The following is a 16,856-nucleotide window of genomic DNA, read 5'->3' on the forward strand; positions in this document are numbered from 1 at the left end:
TCACCGGAATATTATGGCCGGACGGCGGCCAGAAAGTGGTCGGAAAACAACCGGTCGGTTGGCCGATGGCCGGTAGTCAATGGCCGGTGGCCGCCGGTGGTGGGAAGTCAATGGCCGGTGGGCTGGTGGCCGAATTCAAAAGTGGACTTGTCTTCTCAAGGGCGGCCACACATGGGCGGATTGGAGGGTCCGATTTGGACTTATCTACACAAGGGCGGCTACACATGGCTGCCTCTCATGAGAGAGGGCAGCCCTTTTGGCCTATAAAAGGAGGCCATTTCTACACACATTTCATAGTGTGAAGTTGATGCAACAAGGTGAGTGTGAGGTGGTGAGAGTGAAGCAAGGCAGGAGCTCCATTAAGGGTATAATCCCTTTGTAAACTACTTCCTGTTTTGAAGTACTAAATCCATTGAGTGGCTGCTTTCCCATGGACGTAGCCCACATTGGGTGAACCACGTATATCGTGTGTACTCTCTCTCTACTCTATAATCTTGTGTATGTAAATCTGTCTCTCTCCATTAAGTAATCTACTCAATTATCTATTTAGCTACGTCTTATTTCCTAACACTTGAGTAGGGATCTTGTTGAATTTTTTGGAACACCTTGAGCCCCTCAAGCTTGGGGAAGGTTCTCACCTCAAGCTCAGTCCTAGCACCTCAAGCACGACAAGCACCTCAAGCACCTTAGTGAGCAAGCACGACAAGAACCTCAAGCACCTTAGTCAACAAGCACTTCAAGCACCTTAATCACCAAGCATGACAAGCACCTCAAGCGTGGGCCAAGTTCCCACCTCAAGCACAGCCCTAGCTTGCCTAAGGTCAAAGGACTTTTAACTAACCTTTCGAGATCTTCAATGAAGCTAACCCTAAGGTATTTTAAGCTCCATTAAATAGCCTTGCTCTTTGACAGACCCTCTCTCATTTAGACCCCTTTAACCTTGGCCCGGTGTTGAGATAGATCCATAAGCACATGTCTATATTCTAACCCTTGTTCCCGTTTATTCTCCCATGCATTAAATGATCAGTTTAATATAAGAAAATCATTTGGGTTGGTTAGATATTAGATTTTATGACAAACTACACAAAAAAATGCTAAAAATTTCTCTCTCAAATGCCCCACAAAATCATACATAGTCTGCATTACAAGAAAGCGCAGACTGCGAGCAAAATGGTATCTCAAGAAACTGGCGTACACTATGTCATCGATCAATAAGCACGTCAACCGGAAACCAAGCGCAAAGCACAACTAGCTTCATGTGGTCAAAATCGCCATTTCAAAGCCACGCTGGTGGGAAAAATGCTCCAAAATAGTCCATTGGAGCCGCTATGTGTCGGTACATGTCGTCGAAGCTCGAAACTGGGAAACCGTCAAAGCCGAAAAAGCTAAATGAGGCCGGGATATCGAGAAATGTCTGTCGGAGCAAATTTGCTCTGAAATGAGCGTGGGAGGGAAGTCGATGGGGCGAGGCTATGGCGGAGGAGAGCCAAACCGCTCTCTCTCGCTCATGCTATGTCGAAGCTGAGAAAATCGTCAATGTTGCCTTTTGCCGCCGGATGAAAGCAATCGCCAAGGTCATATGTTTGCATCCCAAGGTTCGAGAAAAGGTGGATTTTGAAGGCCCGGAAAATTACAATGGGGTAGTTGCTATTGCGCAGGACAAGAGCAGGAAAATCAAGAAGAAAATTGAGCAAGGTGCATTGGGGTACGAGTTGATGCCCCCTACATTAGGGAGAGAATGGGGTCTAGGAGGGCCTCTTTATTTGGAAGTTTAAGGGAGTTAAACCTCTAGTATTAAGAAAGCAATCAAAGGAAAACCATATCATGTAACATTCTACGGAAAGAGCTTGCCGTGTAGATTACGGATCTATAATCTCCACTCAAATTATTGTCCATGCCAAGGAAAAACGCCAAAGTCGTAGCTGCGCTCTCGTTGGAGGAGAGCTAATCTGATGCCGAGGGATGCTTGGGCTTACTCGCCAAGGCTCGCACACAATGTATGTATGCGTGTGTGTGCCCGCGTCGAGAGCGCATGCGCCCGCTCTCTTTTTCGCGACCAAGAGAGTCAAAACTCTCTTTATTTGCTGCCCAAAGTGTGTAGCCATGCACCAAATTCTTTCTCGGTCTCTATCTTCTCTCTCGAGTGTGTGTTTATGTGTGAACGCACTCCAAAGGGAAATAACAAAAAGAAAAATACTTTCTCTGTTGTCTGTTGCACTCGAAGTGTGTGTGTGTGTGTGTGTGTGTGTGTGTGTTCAACACACACAATTCCTCCCCAGTTTTCCCCCAATCAGTGTTCGGGAAAAGTGTGTCTTAGCTTACATTCGTGCCGCTTTAAAATTCAAAAATGCAGCTTGAGAGCAGGGGGGGAAAAAGTGCCGCCTAGATTTTGACCAAAATGGTGTAAAAATATTAAAAATTAACTCGATTTTTCCAATTTTCTCTTTAGAAAACCTATTGGAAGGAATTGTGTAGGGTTCAAAAAATGATTTTTGCCGAACGCTGCCCCAATGCCTCGACAACTGCTCGTTTGTTGTGAGCACTACAGCAATGGCTGCCCGACTTTGCTTGATTTCAAGATGTTTCTACTCTCAAGCTCGATTCCCTTCTTGCCCTGCACTTCTTTTCTCACGCTGCCCCTCACTCAATCAGTGCTCGACTCTCCAAGCCTTGCTCAATTTTCTGCTCTTTATGGCAAGCCTTTTGAATTTCCCCAATTGCCAATGCTCTGCACACGCTTTAGTTTGCTGACCACAGCACTACTAAACCTGCTTTAATTTGAATGCAATGCAATTGCCTATTTCCCCCATGCTCAATTGCTTGCTACTCTAGCTCACATACGATGCCCAATTGCACTAATATAACCAACATTGCAGATCCGCACTCGACTCTGCTATGCTTCCTAATTTGGCTCAATTTGCTTGCTTTGCAAATTCCTCCAATTCTCTACACACTAACTTTCGCTTACTACTCGATTTTTACTGCATCTCGATTGTGCTGCTCGATTCTCCTCGATCCACATTCTTCTCAAGCTCGAGATGCTCTCCTCTACCTTCCATCCCTTGCAGATTTCCTTCTTGTTCAGATTCCTTCAAGCCTCTCAAGATTTCCTCTTGAGTACGTGGTGAGTTGCGCACGCCGGGGCTCCGATCTTGTGGATCCACTCAGATCAAGCCCCAATACGTCTCCTACACAAAATATGTCATCATTGCAAAGCTCTGAGATCCGAGATCTACGACCATCTGCTCTCGATCCGAAAACGATTGTGAGGACCAAGCTCCCGAGAGCTCGCTAGGAGGGGGAAATGCGTGCGTGCCGATCGTCATCATGGCTCTGATACCAGTTGAAGAGTGCATGTACGCGGATGTGTATCCGCGTACATGCACGTTGCAGATGTGATGCAGTGTGTGCATGCGAAAAGGGGAGAGGGAGAGAGTAGACCGTGTACAGGTGGAACAAGACTCAAATGAGCTACTCCTTATTCTTGGTATATGTACAAGAATAAGGTGATTAGTGGGCAAACGCCCATAGTGTGGGAGATCGAGCAAAACATAGACGCCTTTATCCCAAAAGGGCATATATACAAAGCACAAGGAAAAAGAGCTCTTAGTGAGAGAAAACAAATTTATAGTACTCCTAAGTGTGTCCGCGTGCACATCACTACCATATACAAGGAAAAATTTCTTAGGAGAATCAAACCTAGGATAGTTGCCTTGGAAATGTTCACCGGATTGTCAACTTTGTCTATTATCACTAAACCTCCTTAGGATTATCAATTTTGTCTCGATCACTAAAGCTTCTTTTGGTTTTGGGACATCCAAGAATTCTTCCAATTCCCACTAGAGATTTAGATTTTTTTTATTATAAGGCTTCTCTTTGTGCTCATCTTCCATATAATGGACTTGCTTGAATCTAGAGTCAAGGATATTTAAAGAAAGAACGATAGTCAAAATAACCTATGACATAATACCCAAGGTTGTATTCCTCCTCATTATAACTCCCAATGGTTACAAGCTCATAATTGATTCTTCTGGGCTCATCGATCACATCTACGCATCTTACTAGTGCTACTACAAGGGGAGGCTGGGTTCAATTCGGGTTGGTCCTATGAGCGTCCCCTTGCTAAAGTGTCACCCGTGCTTAAAGCAATTTGGTGGTCTAATCACCTTCTACGTTCATTGACTACTTGTGCTTTTAAATATAACTTGTAGGGTTGAGGATTCCTTACTTTCTACCATACTACACACCATAGCATACCACTTGTACCTTGAGCAACATTTCATATCTATTTGACATGCTCATGAGGGATGGCTACTTGAAAAACTTTTGTAGCCATAGGCTCTTAGATAAAGAGTTTATACTCTCTCTCTCTCTCTCTCTCTCTCTCTCTCTCTCAATCTATTGCCTTGTACCCATAAAAGGATGAGATAAAATCCATAATATAACTTTATCAACAATCAATGAAGGATGGAGTATTGTTCCATTGTCTCTTAATTTCAATAACCTTGATTTTAACCACAATAACCATATTCTAACAACTTTGTGGGATAGAAATTGAACATCAAATTTAATTTTGTTATGACTAGACGAATAACAAGTTTGAAAATGTTTCCTCAAAGGGTGACAATTTAAAAGCTTTTGTTGAAGATAGCAATCCTTTATCGTGGTGTCATTAGCTCAACTACTTTACTTTGGCTTATTTAAGAAGGTGCACTAGCATTATCAACATCATGAGTTTTGATTTTGTTGTCTCTAGGTCTGTAATTTGACCTAACAAGCTTTAGCTCTATGCGATGATGGTTCAATGCTCCATGGCTCCATCCATCCATTTATTTTACAAGATTGCGCCCCCACCCACACCCGCATGCCATAGGGGTTGAACCACAGCGGGCACGCTTAAATCCCCACACCTGTAACGCTAGGCCAATGTTATTCCCACTCTTTTCTTCCATCCTTGTGTCCTTCGGCCTTTAATTCATCCTTGTAGGCTTGAAGCTCGACACTTGCAGATAACAATCACATGATTACTTGTGTCGTTTGGCCTTTAAATGATTCTCGTTCTCGTAGGCGTGAAGCTTCATACTTGCAAATAACAATGACATGATTACTTACGTGTTTACTATATAAAAGAATTTGCCTCCACAAGGCAAGGTACTCTAATGTTTTAAAAATCAGTCCAAAACCACACAAAAAAAGCAGCATATATACCTAGTGTAATTACATGGCACATAAAAGCCTATCAGCCTCCCTCCAGTTTTAACAGTTTTGTGATTTCAGTTTTCCTTGTCTTATACCATACCAACCTCCATGATCATGAACCTCCCTCAAGTCAGTGTTCAGGAAAAGTGCCTCTCAGCTTACAATCATGCCGTCCAGAAATTTAAAAATATCGCTTGAAAGATGGAGGAAATGGGAAAAAGACATTCAAGACAAAGTATAAAAATCACCGAAAAATTGGGTCAGTTTTGGAAAATTTTTATTTAGGCACAAGCTTAAAAGGGAATACTGTCTGTTTAGGAAAATGAATTTTCTCAGAGCATTGCATGAAGGAAGCTTTTCTCCTTAGCTGCTTTTGGGTACGCGCCGTAACCACTAACATTATGCACCACAACTTCATTCAGTCCATACCATACAACCTTGTCATCTCATCTTTTTAAAATACAGTAATTACAATCAAGGATATGCTTGCTTCAATGATAGAAACACACTTTATAGCTCACCTCTGAACCGTTCGCTGTAGCTAATCTTGACGAAAATATGTTGGCTGGTAATTACCCTTTTACAAGTTTTACTTACAGCATGCATCTATGAAAGCAACATGCGTTCAAAAGCATTTTGGAGCCACACTCACATACAGATAACCCATCATACTCAATATTGCTATTTTATTTTGTGTGATTGTACAAATGGACAGAAGGCCTGTTTTCTTTGGGTATGATAATCGTTGACTGTATATCGCAGGCAACCAAATGTGGTTGTTTTAGCATCTGGCAATCTGTTCGTAAACGGCCAAAAAATTGAGGTCCTGAATACTATCCTAGTTACAAACACCCACTTCAATTTTCTAAAGAATTGAAGCATTTACATGATCCTCCACATGCTTGGAGCTAGCCTTTTCCTACTTTACAATTGTGAAGGGATGTCAACATTTCTGACAGGTCCTTTAAACCATCTTTTTGCATCTATAACCCACCATAGCATAATTAAAGAGAGTACCACACCCAATGCAATGGGTGCATAATTAAATGTCGTCAGTTCAATTGGATACTTGGTAGGGAGGAGGAAGACAGCACATGTATAACAAATCCAAAGGAAGGCAACGAGACATATGGGCTGGCTGTAGCGTCCGAGGAAGAAGGGCCCCGGATTGAAGTTCTCCCGAGGCATAACCATTCGGGCAAAAATTGGCACAGCATATCCTCCCACCCACCCTATTGTACAAATGGATGTGATTGCAGTGAATACTACATCAACTCCAAGAATGGGAAGGCCAAGTAAGGCACAAGCGAATGCACAAAGCCAGACAGCATTTGCTGGTATCTTGTACTTGGGATGTATCTTCCGCCAATACCGTGAGCCTGGTACTCCACCATCACGCGATAGTGCATATACCTACAAACATAGTCATGCTCTTTTCAAGAAAGAAGAAACCTTACCAGATAAAAATAGGCTTTGCAGCCAGAGACTCTGCTTTGAATAGTCGAAGAACTTACAACTCGAGCCGCACTTGTCAGAATGGATAACCCACCAAAAAAGAAGGACCCCCAGATGACAATAAGAATAACAATTGCACCGGTTCCGCTGTGATACCGCCCATGGAAGGCATCGTAAAGAATTTGAGCTATTGCAAAGCTTCCAGCAGTTTCATTACTTGCATCAAAGAGATAAGAAGGGTCCTGAAACAGCAACATACAGTCAGCAACCACACTATTAAATCACAACGAGTCATGTGTAGCATGTATACACAAAACTTGGAAGTAAGTTGTTTAGAATTATGGCAGATAACACTATGACGCCAAACAACTTCCAACATATCGACTTCTAACACTTAAGATGCGCCCTGAGCTTCTCAGCATACGGCCCACAGAAAGGAAATCTGTGATCTAGGTAAATTTAAGTCATAAGCATTGCAACTTCTACAAAAGAAGAAGGGCTTTCTCTCCCCACCTCATCAGTCCACATGTGGCACACAAATATTGGCATCTCTTTTATGATGCTCAGCTGAGATTCTGAAATTACCATGAAACTGTATGGAAGGTGCCAAACCTCGTCGTGGAAATCTATCTCACAGGGCTCCCTTCATTGTGGGGGAAAGTCACTTGCCTGAAACGACAACTGAGCCCCCATAGGTACTGCCCTCTGGACTGCATTAATCTCGTGTGATATCCAGGCCTTTGCCCTTACAAACATGATATCATCAAGATCAGTGGTCTCTCCATACACCCCCGTCCATCATAATAATCCCTCTGGCCCACCCAACTGTCATAGTGGCTGTCTCCTCATATCGAAAAGGCCTGGCCCCCAAATAGCCACCACATAAAGGAGCAGAGGGGAAGAAGCAGCGGGGGGGGCGCCGGGGCGGGGCGTTGGTTAACTAGAGTATTAAAAAGCCACAGTTTGGTATGTGGCTCATGGAGCTGTCTATGTGCACACTACCTCTCCAATGCACCAAGTGCTGCAAATGCTCGAGATCTCATGTCTGAACTGTGGCCCCTTTATGGTTATCCCCTCATATGCATGCTGGTTCGTTAGAGCACAGATGAGGGCAACACCTATGGTGGTTAAGGCTTTGCCCCTCAAAACGTGATATTATTATGAGTAGTCGTCTCCTGCTAAACTAGCTCCTGCCCATCCTATCTTTGGATATTTTCTAAGACCTCCTCTCTATTACACCCAAATAATATAGATGAAAGCAGGCATCCCTCCCATCTCCACAAAGACCCCATCCTGAAGTCTCATAATCAATCTTGAATGCAGCACCACATCAGATTATTTACCACAAAGCAGCAATATATCCTCTTTTTCTGTGCTCAACCCTAAATGGTTGCTCTCAATGTAAAAAATAAGTCCAGAACGGTGTAACCCCCTGACACATGGATCTCATGTGCATCTCTGTTGTCCTGCTCAAACTGTGCTCTACGCTAAATCCATGTACCTTGGCCAATCGATGGCCAATCACTATGGTCAACTAGTTGTTGGGAGCCAGCAGGTCTCCATTTTGTAATAGTGGTACAGTTGTATGGTTTGACCCACTAGCTGGAAATCGCTCGCAGCTGGCATACTGAATATGTGAGACCCAATGCTAGTGCGAGTATCTAACAACCCTGTGCAAAACAATCTACTACCAAACTGTCATGGTCTTGGGCTCTCCCATTTCTTAGTCACCATATAGCATGTACAGCCATGACCATGAAGTTCAAGAAAACTATCAAACATGCCAGTGGATCGTAAAGGGGACCATTTGACATGCCACAAAGAAGTCTCCTGATGTAATTTGAGGACGAATGAAACAGTTGGGAGATCCTAGGCTTTGCAATTTATTTTAAAACCTACATTTCTAAACATTGCAACCCAACCAGCATGTGCCAGGAGAGTCGAACTGCATGTTCTAGAATCTAAGCCATATTCACCCTGTGCTGCTGGATCTAAACTTGCACATTATCTTTCAAGCTTTTCTGCAAACATGTGCATGCAGTTATGAGCATCACTGCATCAAGTCACTAATTCAAGATCGGACAGCATGACAACATCAACATAAAACATCCAAAGCAAGAGAAACCTGATCATTTTGCTAGCGAGCCCCTGCACATAGCCACTTCTTTTTTCACCATGGTGAGGACAGAGAGGGGCTTATGCTTATGAAACTGAAGAGTCGAATCTAAACATTTCATGCCTCAGTCAGAAAAAGCAAAGAAATTATCAAGCAACAAGAGCAATAGTCACCTGGATGCTGAATGTGAGTGCTAAAATGTATGCCCATCCGAATACTGAAATTATTCCAATGCTTGTAAGAATTGCAATTGGCCCATTTTTGTCAGCTCCTTTAGTTTCTTCTGTCAAATGGGCAGCCGCATCATACCCATACAGTGAGTACTGACTGACAAGGAAAGCGAGTACTACAGCGTAAGGCTTGCTTTCTATTCCCGTTCGGCCGGGTGATAATTGAAAGTTCGTAAAGACGTATGATGCCGACTGAGTCGTCGGTGCAACTAATGGAACTAAAATAACAATAACTGCACCTCCTATCACCTGGCACAAAGCAAGTTCACAGACCCAAGCATGTAAGGTGGCAGCCCCCATGACAAAGCAATTTTTTTCCCAATATGATGATAAATTGAGTTCTATAATTAATCCAATCAAGCTGCTGCCTGAGGCCGCTTTTTGTATAAGGTCAAAACTGACCAATCAAGGAAAAGAAATGTCTACACAGAAATTAAAGAAAGTACTACCTGCCACCATATTGAAATAATGTCAATGAAGGCTATGACATCCAGAGCAAAAGTGTTTAAGATGGCCCAGATGACTGTCAAAGCAAGGTACATAGCTAAAAAGACACCTCGGGGAGCAAGGTAGCCACCATCCTTGTTTGTCCCTGTGCTCAGCAGAATTATGCTCTGGAGAACTTGTGAACCTGCATAAGCCTTCAAAGAAAAAGGTTACGGGCCTCCAGAATCTGAACTCATAAGTTTAGAGCAAAATATTTGAAGGTATCCAACTGCAAAATGACCCATCACAAAGGCAAGTAATGGATCCAGCACACAATTTCCATTTACGTTAACATTTAATGCACCAGCATAAGACATTGCAGCATGATTTCAGAAAACATAGACTATAACAAAAGCTCTGATCAGTAAGCTTCACCACATTAGCTGAGGGTGTGACAAAAGGCTCAAAAGAACAAAAAACATTAAACGCCTATTCTAGGTTTATGCATTTTTTTGTGCCATCCTTAGTTCGCTTATATCAATGGCAGACTGTGTCAGCAAATCGCTTGTGCAAACAAGATTAGGCAACTAGGCATTTATACACATTGTGCTGCTGTTGGATTCTTTTTTCCTTCCTTATGAAGGATAGTTTAGTGTTGTGATACTACACTTTACAATAAAGTTGATTGTTTGGCCCCTGATAGCTGGGTGTACATATAAAGATAAGGTCCTTAAGCAAACTTTTCAGTTCCTCTTCGCACAGAGCCACATCAATATAAATAAAGGAATTTCAGGAAACCTTAGAGATTGTGAGATTTGAAGCTAAATTAACAAAGAGAAAGCTTCTATATTGTTACATAATGTGCGGAAAAGTGTTTGCTGCCGAGTTTGATTACAGCTAGCAAACTTCTCGAGTCCCATGGACCACAATATCTAAGCTGAGCAGGACGTCATGAACTCCCTCACCAGTAGGATGTCAACAAAAAAGTATCGTGGCCCTATGTGCTCACAAGCCACTCAGGAACTCTGATAATCATGACCTGCTACCAATCCAATCGGCCTGCCAGAAATAACAAACCTCTACACATCAACTATGGGAGCTGTGTTTATGTTTTTTCTTAATCCAGCATGTAAATGCTTTAGAGTCTGGCCAACATGAAAAACCATCAGTGAATCACAAACCCAAATGCACTCGGAAAGAAAAAAAATCCAAAATATCCACAGTATCCCTGGCCTATGTATTCAGGTGCATATTCAAATAAAACAAGGGCCCCTCTGTATCATTATCTATAGAAAACTGATTTCTCTCAGCTTGAGAACATTTACCTCAGCTTGAGAGCATTTACAGCTCCAAGAAACAAAATGCCTCTCACTTTATGAGGAGTGCACTTTAGAGGCACATCTTTGAGTATGCTGGTAAGAAACAGCATACCACAGAGTAAATATCTCTAGGTCCTTCTGTGCTCACTCTAATCCACATGTATCATGCATCATTATCTTTGTCAACTGCATGAACCACATCTTATAGGTCCTCTACAACAATACACCCCAGACCGTGACATTTGTGTTTTTTTTTCTCTTTGAAAGAAGAATATCCGGCTGGCCCCCGGGGAAGCGGGACGGGCAGGGGGGGGGGGGAGTTTTGTTCCTTTAATCTCGACATGCAAGCATACAAAAAGAGGAGAGGGGGCTACAAATTTCATGAAAATTCATCATCTAGAGAGCAAACACTCAGACAACAATCGTTAAAAAAAAAATATATATATATATATATATAAACAATCGAGCGAGTATCACCTGTGTCCCAACACCTGCAATAAGGCCAATAGTTTCAAGCCAGGCACAACACCATGACGCAAATGGACCCCATCTTGGTCCAGCAAGATGAGCTGCCCAGAAGTACAATGATCCAGTCGTCTGCAAAAAGTAGGAATGTTCCAGATTGAAAAACATGACTACATTCCAAGTAGACTGAATGCTCATGACATTTACAATTAAGCACTTTAATTCCAAGTACGTATCCCAGTCTCAGAAAACCTAGCAAAATGCCATTAAATTGTTCACATGGAAATTCTGAAAATATGCGGACCTTTAAATGCTCTAACTTCAAATACCATGGGGCAATTTGGAATCAAATAGAAATTACTAAAAGGACAGATGCAACATCTGATGTGACACAGTAAGCATTTAAGGCAAACAGGCTGCATAGAATGTGCCATACTACTGCTGTAAGAAGAAAATTAAAATATATCATAATTAAGATCAATAATAATGCACTCTTTCGATGTAAGACATAAATCCTTACAAGATTAATTCACAATCTGTATGCCCTGTCATTCTAACCACAGCCCCAGTGAAACCTTTCTGTACATTAAGAACAGATGGCGAATCACAATAGAAGACACTTCAACTTGAAGAGAGAAATGAACTGAAATGAAATGTAATATTAACGTCTTCAAAGGCCAAAATGACCTATGAGACCAAAACAGTACATGTGGTGAATCTAATACCAGGGCTGGGTACAAAAAGTACAAAGAAAGAACTGAAAAGAAAATAGTGCGTAGGGGTGGGGTGAAAGCTGATACAAAGGGGATACAAAGGGTGAGAGGATACAATGGAGCTCTCTGACAGTAGAGGCATCATATACATATACATCAATATCCAAAAGGATGTAGAGGTTCAATGTCCTCCAAGGTAAGCACTCTGTCAAGACGGCTCCTATGTCGCGCTAGTATGGTCTGGATCCTCCGTCGCAATCTACGTCGATGTCGAGAGGGCCCCCTCATCCGTGGGCGATGGGACCGCCCCAACTCTATCACCTAATCAAGCGGTATGCCTCTGGTGCCTTTGGTGCTGCTATGATGTGGGGGCTGCTCGAACTCCTCTGTCTGTGACTGAAAAAAATCTGTAATCTTCCGCTGTCGCTGGATCTCTCTCATTGTGGCCCTCTTCAAGAGGTCTTCTCTGTGTCTGCAAATCTCCAGTAAGTATAATCCGAGGCATCTCTGATCCTGGCATCTTATGACTCTAGAAAATGGTCCAAAACCCTCTTTGAATAGATAGTGAAAGCGGCCTCGTATCTCATAGTATACTGGGCAGTGACGTGTAATGTAGCTCTGTCTCGGGCTCTATCTGGCACACCTGACAAATCCTGGACTCAGTGGGTACTCTAACTCTGCCTGTCTCGATCTCTAGCTGATGTGAGGATGTGCATATCTGACCAATAGCACATCGTATCCCGTGGGATAGATGAGTACTATGTATCCTGGTCTAATCACAAAACCATCCTCCAATCTCCTCCTAGCAAGAGAACTAATCTGGAGAGAAGAGGGGAACATGTCTCGTGTAGAGAGCATGGAACCTCTCTCTCCGGTGCATGCACCTTTGTTGTGGTGCTCTGCATCATGGTGTTCACATTGTCTTCGTATGGATGTTCTGAGGGGAAAAATGCTAGGGGAATGCCCCTGCTGCCCATCACCTGCCTGATGGTGCGGCCCCTCACTTGAGGATGAAGAACGCTAGGATGGGAGCAGCCAGCAAAAACGCTAGGCATGCTGCCCCCTCCCTACACTCCATCCACCTCCTAGGGATCCCCAAAGGCCCTGCACCACAAGGCCTGTGCACTGTTGTCCTCCCATAGTGTCCTGCCCTCACCTATATACCTCCATATGACCAGGTCGGCCAGCTGTCCACCAGCCCCCACGACCTGGGAAATTGGAGAAAATAGGATAAATGGCATCAAAGGCTCCGTGGGCTCTAGGGAAAAATACCGGCAAGGCTAGGAAAAATACCTCCAACCTGCAGGAGCCTAATTAATGGCCATGGAACTGTCAAAGAAAGACAAGCGTTGGAGAGTTTGTGTTGATTACAAGCCATTAAATGCAGTAACAAAGAAAGATCCTTACCCTTTGCCTTTCATTGATCAACTTTTAGATGCAGTGGCTGGCTTTGAAAGATACAGTGTCTGTGATGGTTATTCAGGATATTTTCAGCTTATCCTTGCTCCTGAAGACCGAAAAAAGACTACTTTTGTCACGCCATGGGGTTGTTTTTGCTTTTGCTGCCTTCCTTTTGGGTTAACAAATGGGCCTGGAGCTTTTGAAAGAAAAGTGGATTGGGTCCTTAACCCGTTCGTTGGAAAGTTTGTCAAATGATTCATAAATGATTTCTGTGTATACTGTTCAAGAAAAGAGCATGTTCAGAAGCTTGAAATGACTTTTGCAAGAATGCGGGAATCAGTTGAACCCTAAAAAAAGTCATTTGGCACAGCCACTCAAAACCCAAGACTAAACATGGCTAGACACAACCGGACATGTGAAACCTACCTCACACTCGTCGGGCACAACCACAAAACAGCCCTCACTCCCTAGCACCTGTCCCTAGGAGAAACTGGGACCGACTGGATAAATCCGGAGAGATGACTGAACTCTAACAGGAGTTCCTTCCCTAAAAGTGTTGACCCGACCGCACCCAAAGGGTATTATTTCTTTTATATTGCAAAATATAGCCAATACAAGTTGTCACAAGTGCTCAAGGCCTTCTTGATCTTCGCAATTGCTCAGTCCTTCGTCGACTTCAAGAAAGCTCAAAGAGAGATTCCCCAGAAACTGATGGCCGTTACAAATCCCCCCAAGAGGTCTTCATATAGGTACTGGCCTAGCCTTTTGGATGCCCCTGACCCTTGGCTTTTCAATTGTCCAACCTTTGGCTTTTCACTTATCCGACCTTTGGCTTTTCAATTGCCCGACTAACCTTGAGAAATGCCAAAGGTCGGATAAGGCCTGATTTGTGACATACCCCCCGTTGAGAAAACAATAATCATCCTCGATTACATCGCCAAAACAGAACAAGGGTAACACAACAATATTTATCAAATAATCAATCAATCATGTACATCCATCAATGGTACAAACCACATGGCATGCATCACATGTAACTGTCTTGAACAAGTCTAGGAATAATTAACCAGGTCAATCTCGAACCCTCAAATGCTCCATATGCACTAGAATCAAGCAAATTTCTATCCAACCATCTCATCCTCATTAGAACTTTTGATATCCTGGAGTAGCAATATTAGCGATCACATCCAGATCTAACTGATCTCTGACGCATGTCTTCATACCCAATTTATCTCATCTAAATTCAAACTTTTGATGCACTAAATTTATCCACACTAATCATCACATCCAATTCTAACTCAAACTCCATGGATGTGTCTATTGAATTAGTACATCATCAACACAAAATGTTGCAGTCATTCCATCCATCATACTCAATCAAATAGTAAAACATCAATCAAAATGAGAGAATCAATCATTCTTCTGTTGCAACGTTCATCAAAATACATAGTGATGGCAGAGTGTCGTCAACTCGGCACCCCTGAAAGGATAACAACCTGTAAATGGCTTGCACACCCCAAGCGAGAAAACAATAGCAACACACCAACAAAAACTTCAAAATCACTGAATTTTAATAGAGAGAGAGTCCACACGGCGCGGCGGAGTTCCATGCCCAAAGGCATTGGCCCCAAAGACTGGCACCCCTTTCAGTATTTCCTTATCATTGATCATTGCAAAGTACAACTCCCGGAGACTTTTGCTCTCAGAATTCGCGTCCAAATGCTTTGCAGAGTGAGGCTCCAGGAGCTCTTTTATTCTTACAAGGAATGCCCAAAAGCAGAGCCCCAAAAACAAGCAGGTTCAAAAGAACTTTCCCCCAAAAGCATTTGCTCTCAAAAGCTAGCACTGGAGATTCCCAAAAGCAGCCAGCGTAATTTGCAGAAATCCGTACAGCCTACCATGTGGCACCTGGAACGCAAATTGCACAAATTTCGTACGGCCCTACCACGTCAGCATCCATACGATCTACCACGTCAGCATGTCAACGTATTTTATGGAAATCTCTCCCAGAGGTCAAGCTTTTGGTATTTGGGGTTTTAGGCCTCTCGGTCGATGCTCCCTAAGTTTTTTAAGTTGATTGGTACAATTTCTCGTCCACTCGGCCATTTCTGTTCCAGTTGATCATGCCGCATCATCACTTTGTGACATTTCCCCCTCTTGAAAGAATTGCCTGCAAAACAGACATAAGCCAGAAACCAATCGAGTAGACACTGATTCTAAGCATTGATGCACTAGACAACACATATCCAACACTTGCACAAAGACGACAATCACTGAACATTCTCACATCACTACTTCCGTCGAGATCTTGGATGAGAATCATGATCAATCCGGAACATATATAGCAATCACATATAGATCTCTCATTGATCTCCACAGATGTCTCAATTGACTAAATCTTGTTACTATGATGTCCATCTCATCTATCCGGAAAACAAGACCGACATGCTGCAATCATTTCGTCTTTCAAACATGCACTCAAGCACTACTCACAAGCAAGAGCACATGTAACAGATTGATTTCGGAAATTCCCAGTTCGAAGTAATTCCTTTATAAAGTCATCCAGCAAAATATCGTCAACCCCATCAGTATCCCTGAAATCCAAAGGAAGTCGGTGACTTTATTCCATCTAGGTAATATGTGACAAAGGAGCGGAGTAATTCCACTCTTATGCAGTTCCCGGTTGCACCAGATTCAACCCGTTGATCATTGAGAACTCTTGGAATAGTCGAAGCTAGACCAAAAGCCTCAAGGTAAAGTTCCTGCCACAAAGTGATGACATGGCATGACCACCAGACAGAAGGAGAGCCAACTCCTCAACAAAAGGCAGATAAAGATTTACCGGTTTAAAGAAGCCTATCCGAAAGGCCTATTTTAAAAGATCTTTAAAGCTTGCAAGTTGTACCAACTTATGGTACCCTTGCCGAGGGGGCCCAAGAGGACACAAAGAAAATTAACAAGTTGATGATGTGGCACTGTACGCACGGCCGCGAATTGCGCTAATCGTTGTACGGACGGCCGTAAAACGCACTAGCATGCTGACGTGGCAGGCTATACCCATCTCCGCAATTTGTGTTGGCTGCTTTTGGCAGTTTCTAGCACTAGCTTTTGAGGGCACGTGCTTTTGAAGTTTACCTGCTTTTGGGGCTCTGCTTTTGGCATCCCTTGTAAGTTTATAAGGAGCCCAAGGGCCTCACTTCTCAGGGCATCTAGACGCAGAGTCTGAGAGCTAAGGACCCGCAGGCGTTGTACTTTGCTCAAAGATTAATACAAAAAGAAATACCGAAAGGGGCGCCAGTCTTTGGGGCCAATCTCTCTTGGCATGGAACTACGCCGGCCGTGTCGAATCATAAATTGTGAAGTGTTTAAAGTGAATCTCTCTTGTGTCGCGACAGAACCTAGACTTGGGGTACGCAAGTTTGTTATAGTTGTATCAGAGCATGGCCGATTTCTCTTATACCGGGAAATCCGATCCTTCTTCTCGCGGCACCTATGGATTCCGAAGAGAATCAGACAACTACATCCGCCAACC

General features: G+C 43.2%; 1 protein-coding gene across 1 annotated transcript in view; it reads right to left on the minus strand.

Annotated features, from left to right (window-relative positions):
- Positions 1 to 5,852: 5,852 nt before the first annotated feature.
- The window catches only part of LOC147463111 (amino-acid permease BAT1 homolog), a 35,490-nt gene continuing 24,486 nt past the window's right edge, over positions 5,853 to 16,856 (minus strand). Inside the window, exons 3-7 of the mRNA XM_086487368.1 lie at positions 11,223 to 11,342; positions 9,450 to 9,641; positions 8,944 to 9,249; positions 6,714 to 6,896; positions 5,853 to 6,612 (exon numbers count right to left, since the gene is read on the minus strand). Of these exons, the coding sequence (XP_086343494.1) occupies positions 6,124 to 6,612; positions 6,714 to 6,896; positions 8,944 to 9,249; positions 9,450 to 9,641; positions 11,223 to 11,342 (1,290 nt within the window). The 3' untranslated portion in view covers positions 5,853 to 6,123. The remainder of the gene's footprint in view (positions 6,613 to 6,713; positions 6,897 to 8,943; positions 9,250 to 9,449; positions 9,642 to 11,222; positions 11,343 to 16,856) is intronic.

The sequence above is a fragment of the Adiantum capillus-veneris genome, chromosome 2, assembly GCF_014529385.1.
Source record: "Adiantum capillus-veneris isolate H3 chromosome 2, ASM1452938v2, whole genome shotgun sequence".
NCBI lineage: Eukaryota > Viridiplantae > Streptophyta > Polypodiopsida > Polypodiales > Pteridaceae > Adiantum > Adiantum capillus-veneris.